The 8,882-nt window shown below is 47.6% G+C and overlaps 1 protein-coding gene across 2 annotated transcripts in view; it reads right to left on the bottom strand.

Moving 5' to 3' along the window:
• Positions 1–259: 259 nt before the first annotated feature.
• Positions 260–8,882, bottom strand: part of ALK (anaplastic lymphoma receptor tyrosine kinase) — a 225,730-nt gene continuing 217,107 nt past the window's right edge. For both annotated transcript variants that reach the window (XM_017730126.1, XM_017730125.1), the window contains exons 23-28: positions 8,366–8,463; positions 7,198–7,290; positions 5,440–5,541; positions 4,119–4,253; positions 3,450–3,540; positions 260–2,140 (exon numbers count right to left, since the gene is read on the bottom strand). In XM_017730126.1, the coding sequence (XP_017585615.1) occupies positions 1,436–2,140; positions 3,450–3,540; positions 4,119–4,253; positions 5,440–5,541; positions 7,198–7,290; positions 8,366–8,463 (1,224 nt within the window). In that variant the 3' untranslated portion in view covers positions 260–1,435. The remainder of the gene's footprint in view (positions 2,141–3,449; positions 3,541–4,118; positions 4,254–5,439; positions 5,542–7,197; positions 7,291–8,365; positions 8,464–8,882) is intronic.

Genomic DNA, 8,882 nt, shown 5'->3' on the forward strand with positions numbered 1-8,882 from the left:
AGTATGCGTACAGGGATTCTGGTCTGCTCCCTTATCAAGACTGGAAGCTTACCTCAGCGTTCGGATCCAGGGCCAGACTCAGGGTCACTTCTCTGAAACAAAGAGTCTCAGACTGAAGAACACCTTCCCACTCCTTTGCTGATGCTCCACTACTCCCATTTCTATGGAAATAAGCACCCCTTTTTGGATAGCGTTCATGCTAAAAACAGCTCCTCCCAACCCTAAGCTGAAGTTACTAATGCACATCTTTACACATGAATTATTTCCTACATCTATGTTTTGACAATACACTTAACTGGAATATTTTTCATGCACGGGGTGTACAAAGTGAGTCAATGGAGTGTTTGTCCTTAAACCACTATCATACATGTATTTTGCTGAAGGAACAAGGGCTCTAAACCCTTCAAATACAGACAGTATCTGGCTTCCAGATGGTGGCACGACGTAGTCTTCTGCCTTTATGATGTTGTTCGTATAGGGTATGTCAAAGGCTATTTCAAACCTTCAAGGTATGCAGGTGGCTGTCCATTTTCAGGGCATGGTGAATGTCTCTCTCATGACCATGGTCCTTTAAAGCTTCACCTTGATTCCACTTGGCACTCACAAGTTCCTGATGAAGGGCATTCCTACTTTTGTAGGACACAAGGAATTTTAAAGGGCTTTACTTGGTTCTGGTGCTTAAGCGTAGGTAAACAAAAATAAACCAAAAGAAAACCCCAGCCAAAGAATGCCTGCCCCCTGAATGCCTCATAGCATCTACACCCATCCTCTGCTTCCTCTCCTCTCCCCTACAAGTGATGCAGTGTGACCAGGGTCTTTCCATTGCCCTGCCAGCACCCCTATAACACTGTGCATTTAAGGACCTTCGAAGACTGGACTGTAGCTGGAACAAGACTTGAGAATGTGCCATCGCATCACCATCCAGCGCTGTCGTATTTTTTTCGGTTTGGATAGAGGATGCTCTTCCCAAACCCACTACAAGCTCTGCCAGCAGCAGGAGACCTCCAAGTCTTCCACAGCAACGACAAATTTGGCACAGAAAAGCCCAGACATGAAACACTCATGGCAGTGAGCCGCGGCTTGACACGGGAGCAGAGGACGCACAACCGGGAAAAGCTCACAGGAGGGGCATGACGACAACCATGCGGATGAGTTGATGCAACAGCAGCTGGGCCTTGCAGTTAACAACAGTTCCCTGCATCCTCCCTCCCCCTTGTTTCTTTGACTCTGCAGGGGCTCCGGTGGTTTGAAGCCTCTCAGGTTAGTAGAAGTTACAGTAGAAGTTACAGTGTCAAGGGTGGCACTTTTGGAGCAAGTTTGCACAAAACAGGAGGTGATGCTGTCAGATCCCTTGCTCGTGGTGTGTTGGGTATCAGGACATCTCTTCAAGGCTCAGGGGCCACAGGGGGAAAAGTCAAGAGAGGGTCGAGGGCTCTCAGGGCCCCTGCTGGGTTATGTGGCTCTTGTTTCTAAGGATGGGGTCCTTGTAACTGCTAGCGCAAGGTGGTGTGGAGTTTTCCAAGGGTAAGCCCTGCTGTTGGTATCCATAGTTGACATTCCCACAGGGGAAGTGGCGGAGCCTAAAGAGAGGCACTTCTTTAACACTTGCAGTTAGGGAAGATGGCTCTAAGAGCAGGGAGGAGCCTGGCAGCCTGCCAGTCACAATGTTGGGCCCCACAGTACAGTTTCCTTCCTGTCCCAAATTCTCCCTCTCGGGCCTCTCCTTCTCCAGCAGAGAACTGTTTTTGCTGGCCTGCTTCTCCGCAAACCAGGAACCGTAGGTTGGATTCCACAGGTTGGTGGGCTTGTTTCTGGAGCCCCGGCTTTTGTGCAGCTCGGAAGGGGGATTGGACTGGGCGTAGGCCATGTTGATGTGTCCCCCCCCTGTGGCTGACTGCACCTTCCTCGGCCCTGACTGTTCCAAGGCTCCCACTTTCCCTAGAGATTTTCCAGCAGTGATGGCTGACGGCAGTGGTGGTGGAGATGGCAGGGTTTGCTTATCATCCTTTCTGTCTTGGTGTGTTGAGACCAAGAGAGGAGGAATTCCTTCTGGATCGTCGGGGCGCATCGCCACCTTCTCCTCCTCCTCAGCTGATGGGCCGTATTCTACTGGCAAGGCGGTGTTGATGACGTCGGGATCCTGCCGGAGGAACAACAGGAGTTTCTCAAAGTCTGCAGCCATCACACATTGAAGGACACATCTAGCAGCTGTCATGCTATGATCTCAACACATCCCACCACCCAGAGACCACATTCCATGAGGAAGGGATACAGACAAAGTGCAGTTATGTGTGAGATGCAAAGGGATATCCTTAAAATCCAGCTCTTTAAGAAAAAGTACCCCTTAAACTTACCATAGAAAAGCAGAGGCACAAAACCAATGAAAAGCATTTTTTATGTCCAGTGAAATTTCCTGTGGGAATGGTTTTTGGAATCTATATCATCTCAGAGTTCATAACACTCTCAGATAATATTGAGAAAATCAAAAGTATTGCCATGAAAGTATTGCCTCCACACAACAAGGGAGGAATGGGAAAGCAGAGAGAAGACAATAGTGGCAGACCCCTTGAAGCCTGAATCCATAGGGACTGCGGTTCTGAGCTACTTAAGCAGTTTTGAAAATCAAACTGTGAGAAAATGCAGTGATCCTGGCAACCTTTACTTATTGCTATATGCCATGGCAAGCTACAGATAGCAGAATAAAATGCCTCCCAATCCCAGGATCCAAACACACGTAAAAAAATACTTCAAGCTTCCCAAACAACAAGGGAAAGCAAACTGACTGAGGTGGACCACAGTGAGGTCATACAAGGAGTCTGACTGATGCAGGCAGGAGAACAATTTCCAAACTGCTCTACTCCTCACAAGCTAAACTGGTGGTAAAAAATAAGTAAATCAGATTTTGGCTTGGAAAGACAGCCACATCTTTTCCCTGTTGCTCAGTCTAAGCATCACCACTCCTTTAGCCTGGCCTTCTCCACCTGCCTTCTCCAGTGCTGTCAGATTCAAAAAACTGCCAACAACTGCTGAAACCACCTGCAAAGGGTGCTCTGAGCTGGGATCATTTCTGTTCAATGCTGAGTGTGCCTTAAGGGTAAACACTGGGATGGAGTGGCTGGGATGAGGCACATGAAAGCAGTGCAGGTCTGTCTTTGCTCTTTTGCTTGTTGGAATCTGTGCCTTTATAAGCAGAAGCAGAGCTACAGGTGTGCTCTTTGTAAAGCTGTGTAAGCCTGTGTTAGCCTGTGCCTTTCAGCAGCGAAAAACAAGAGGGATCAGGCACCTGAGGTAAATACCCCAGCCAAGGGCCCAGGCTGTCATCAGTCTCCCTGGACTGCTGACTGCAGCACAGCAGTGCTGCCTCTTCATCTCATGCCCTGGCTTGTCCACACAGCTCCTCAAGAAGAACCCTCTCCACCCCTCTCACCCGAGGTGAATGACACAGATACCTGAGTGCAGTACTCAATCCTCTCCAGGATTATGGCAAAGTTGGGCCGGTCTTCAGGCTGGTGCTGCCAACACTGGGTCATAATGCGGTAGCTGGAAGGGCAGAACAGGAGGTGTTCATGAACAGCAGATCCCGTGGGATGTGACAACTACTCATGGCAGCTTAGGAATCAAAAACATTCATCCCCACTCTTGCTTCTAACAAATGAGAGTTCTCTGCCTTCCCTCGAGCTGGACAACTGATGCAGTGCTAACCACTGAAATGTGACTACCAGTGGGGTGAAATCCACAGCCTTTCAGAGAAATAACTCATCCACCTGAAATCCCTTGGATAATACACTGAAGGTAGGCAGGGCTACAGATAAAGGAGCCTGGTTTTCCCTACCTGTGAACAGTCTGATGCATTGAAGTTTCACAGCTAACCTAAGACACAGAAATACTGTGTCATCTTTGACCAAACAAGCAGTGGCCAGTACTTCTCAAATGGGCCCTGAATTATTTTTCAAAACAACAGAAAAAACAAATATTACAGAAATCACTGGCACTAAAGTTTAATAAGGCCAATTAACCATGATTAGGTTAATCTTAAAAGTCATTAACTTTTGACTAGAGAAAAAGCATTTGAAACGGAAACTTAGTTGCATGAATATATCAAAGTTAAAGTCTCATACACAGGGCCAGGGCAGTTTTTAGGTGGATCCATCCTTCCTCCATTGGTGACAAACTCCAGAACCTCCTGGTTGCTTTTGCTGGGGTAGGGCATGTATCCCAAAGAGAATATCTCCCACAGCAATACGCCAAAGGACCTGAGTACAGAAGGAAAGGAAAATAAAGTGAGGGATACTGGAATGACCATCACCAGTGGGCAATGCCTTTAGGTTCAGTACCATCAGCACTGCACTTTGTAACCTTTGATCAGGCAGCTGGTGGAAATCCTGCTGTAGGATTCAGACATAAATAAGCTGCACACTTGTAACAATGAACTTTAAAACCATTAACAAATACCAGTAGCTGACTGTTAAGTGAGTGAAGCCTATCATGTAGGTGATAAATATGGTTGTTTTGCCCTTGTACTCAGCACTGCTCAGCTAGAGGTAACAAAAGTGAAAGTCAGGTTATCCTTTTCTGAGAACACTGACCACTGACAGGACTTATGGCAAACTTTTCCTCTGGAATAGCTATCTTGCATGAAGTAACATGCTAGTGAACCCCCACTGATGCTCTGAGGCCCACAGGCCCCACCTGTCACTCAGCATACAATAAAAACACTCCCTAGCAAACACAGCTCTGGGCCTGGGTGCTGTGGCCTGCAAAGCCCTGGGGACAGTGGCTGGGACAGGACCCCCTCCAAAGCATTCGCCTGGTCGGTGGCTTGGAAACCACAACCTCATTGGTTAAAACTGTAGAGAGAGATGTGCAGCAGTGGGAAACTCCTCTGCTTGGTGCTGAGACAGGCAGAGCTCAGCTGTACGAGTGTGGACCTCACCCCTCTGCTGGGGCTTGCTCACGAGCTGTGTCCTGGCCACCAGCCCCTTCCCCTCCACACATGCCCTGAGCTCTTGCCTCCTGCTCACCTGATTTTCCTCCCCACCTCTGGCCACTCAGGAGCTCCCAGTGCTGCTGTAGGCCAGGAGAAAGGCAAAACCCACCATGTACGACACCCTTCTCCCTGACTGGCAGGATGGATCCTGCCTGCAGCCTCCCGTGCTGCTTTCCTCAGTGTGGGACCAATGCTTTCCTCCCTGGAGCAGCACCTGCATCTGCTTTGGTCTCCTTTCCCTGCCTGCTCACTTATCCTGCAGCACCCACCTCTGCACAGGTCTGACCTTTCTGTTCCCTCATCTCCTCTACCACCACTGGCTCTGAAAGACCCAGCTTGTCTTTTGAGTATGTGAGAAGTGAAAGAGAACGTGTGTTTTTTACAAAATATTCACAGTTTACAAAAGGGGTTACAACACAGACGGACTGGACAGAGGAGGAAAGGAAGCTCACCATGTGTCTGTTTTTGATGTAAATATCCCTTCCATGAAAGCCTCAGGAGGCATCCATTTGACAGGCAACATTGCACACCCACCCTTACGATAGTAGCTGGCTCTGCAAAGAACAAACAAAACAAAAGATTCAGCCAAGAATTCAGAAAATGCCATTAATATGGGATTTTTATAATTACAAATATTGAAATTATGAGCCACAGGAGAGACTAATTTAGGCGGAACAATCTAAGTGCTGAAATGGCCTGTTTCTTCTCATAAAAGTAGTGGAAAGGAGCAAACCATGGAAGTGCTGCTTAATCTACATCACTTCAGGCTTGATCTGGTGAACTAGTTATCCTGATAGGGAATTACTAACACAGTAACTGCTGCTGGCAGAGCCTTCTCCTGCCCTTTTCAACCACAGCAAGACCTCCTCACCTCATCTCACACATGGTCATCTTGAGCAGCCCCACCAAAAATAAACCAAACCTATCCCATATATACCCAGTCTAAAGCACTGCGAGTAAAATCCAAACCCCTTTGTAGTAACAAGGAGCTTTGTTGAGGAGGATGCCATTAGAGCTGGGAGAGTAGCACAAAAATGTTCCTGAGACAGGAATTACAACAGCCCTTTAGAGTCACTGTCATTTAAAATAAAACCTGCAAGCCCCAAATCCTGTTCTGGCAGTTGCAGGAGGCTGCTCATGCAAGCTGGTACCACTGATCATAACCACACAGCCTGAGCATCCAAAGGATACTCCTGGACAAAGAAACAAATGCCGACTTCAAAGGCACCTTTGAAAGCTCAGCACTAAAGTGTTCATCTTGGCAGTTCGTTCTGCTGATTGTGTGAGGGTGACAGATGCTCCTTTCTCCCAGCAGAGCCCCATCTGACAGTGGGGCAGCATGGGGGCTCTTTGTGGAGGTAAAAAACCCAAGCAGCTCTGACACGCTTGGGTTTTTGAAGATAGCACTCTGTTTGCATCACCTCAGGCTGTGATACTGTCAGATCTCAAGCTAAGCAGAGCCAAGCCCAGCTTAGTGATTGCACAGGAGAATCCCCAAGCAGGAAAAAAAGAAGGCAAGGCACTGGAATAAGCAGTGCGGGTGACTGAGCACAAGGCATTCCTTCTTCCGAGTCAGGGCAAATCAATTCCTCAGCACAGCAGGATATGGAGCTGCACTTCTAGAGGTGCTCTATGGAAGATGAGACATCAAACTGCAGCTCTGACTGCTTATGGTCATTAAAGATTTTCTGGCACTTCTTGCAAGAGCAGAGGTAGTTAACCCCATGCCCTGGCTGAATTCTAGTTTGGGTGATTACATTTTCCTGACCTTCTTCTTCACCTTCCTCCTTTAGCTGCAGTAAATTGAGGAGATTTACTGATGATACCAAACCAAAGGTGCAGGGGTAGCATCAAGGACAGAGATTAAACTCAGAATCATTTGGGATCACAAAACAAAAGGGCACATTAATGCCATTCAGTGTGGAGAACAAAAAGAAAGGAAACTGAGGACAGAGTCTAAGAGGGAAGAAAAGCACCTTCCATGACCATTAGACTTCGCTGCCCAGGAGAGAGATGTCAGGAGTGGGAAAAGTCTCCAGAACAGTTCAAGGCAAACACCAGAAAGGCACCAGCTGGGATTCACCAGGGTGGAATCTCTCCTCTCACCTCACTAGGGTTACACAGAGCAGCACAAGAGCCTGCACAAACACTGCTCCTCCCTCATTTCAGTGACCTTCCACTTGCAGGTACCCTGGGCTTGGCTCTGCTACCTGTATATATCCCGGGCCATTCCAAAGTCTCCAATCTTAGCCACTCTCCCAGGCCCTCGACAGGTAAGGAGGCAGTTCCTCGCAGCAATATCCCTAAAAGGAAGGGGAAGAAAAGAAACAGAAAGAGAAGAACCACTTAATCATTTGACAGTTTTGCAAGTCAAAAAGAAAACAAAAAATAGTACCTACTTTCATGAGCTGCAGAGAACCTAGAACAGCCAGAAAAGTCAGTGTTTATGGATAACTGCAATGTCCCCAATTCCAGTCTATCCCCACAGCAGGAACAGTTTTGTTCTTTAACATTTTTGCTTTAAACTTCACATAACATCTTCCAGTTGAAAGGGTGGGCCTCCCGTGAGCCTCCCTTCACCCCAGGAGCTATTTTTATGTCTGTAAGGAGTGCAAGAAGTGAAGCTGATTTCAGCAATGTACTAATCCCAACATCAAGCTGTCTGGGGAATGATCCACTCATCTGTTCCTACTGTGCTTGTTCAAGTGTTGTCAAAAGGCTGTTGTACTGTCAGAGACAGGTAGAACAATGTGCAGGTTTTGCTCTGAATACTGAAACTGTGGGCCTGAACCTGTGTATGCAGGTAAAGCTCCAAGCTCCACCTCTGCTGGGCTGGAGTAAACATTGAGGTCTGAATAACACAGTGGCACACACAGTGGGTGTCTCTCAGAACTGTGAACTGCCACCTCTCTACTCATCTCTCCTCATAAGGCAGGATTTTAGATGCTTGCCAAACACCCTGTTTTGCAGGAGCAATGGTCACCAGATGTTGCCCTTCTGGCTGTGCTTGTACAGGTGTTCTTTGAGTGGGAAAAGAAAAGCCTTCCAAAATGAGTAGACAGGCACTAAATAAAATTCATGACAGGAAGAGCTTTAAAGACTTCTGTCACAAGACTGTGTCCATTTGCAGAGTAGCCAAATAGGCTGCACAAGTGCAGGCCCTGAGACAGGGCTCAGGATCTTTGGCAAAACTACAGACCTGTGCCAGCCTGATTTATAGCAGCTCCTCTCTTTATTGCTTCTCTGATTTGGATTTTGTCTACCCTTGTTTAAGGGTATGCAGCCACTAGAGTGCAGCAGGACATAAAGATAAGGAGCAGGGCAGTAGAAGCCCGTGCTGGCCTCTCTGCAAGTCCTGCCCAGGCTGTGCTCACCTACCTGTGAATGAAGTGGTTCTCCTCCAGGTACTGACACCCACAAGCAATGTCACGGGCCACATGGAGCAAGTCCAGCATGGAAAGGGAGGAAGGCTGATTCTACCAAAAGAGAAGGGACATGGGTTAAAAGCAGGAACATGGTGTGAGTCGTCGCTGATACAGCGCTGGGAGCTCTCCGGCAAGTGATGTACCTCTGATGTCAATACACAAAGGGGTTAGGAGAACACACAAGAGAGAGGTCATATCCATGAACTATGGAAAGGATGTGCAGACACAATGTCATACAGATCCCAGGAGACAGAATCGGAATAGACAGAATCAGCTGGATCTGACTTCCCAGCTCCATTGGGATGCTCCTGTAAGAATTTCCCCCAGTTCTCATGGCAGATTCTTCTGAATTTTCAGCACGATTTTTGAGATCTGTAGCCTGAACTGTTCTTCACTGAGTTTCTTTGTATTATTGCCAGCTTCTCTCTAAAGTCACCTTGAACCACGAGAATGACATTTTGTATAATGGA

The sequence above is a fragment of the Corvus brachyrhynchos genome, unplaced genomic scaffold (genome assembly GCF_000691975.1).
Source record: "Corvus brachyrhynchos isolate BGI_N302 unplaced genomic scaffold, ASM69197v1 scaffold101, whole genome shotgun sequence".
NCBI lineage: Eukaryota > Metazoa > Chordata > Aves > Passeriformes > Corvidae > Corvus > Corvus brachyrhynchos.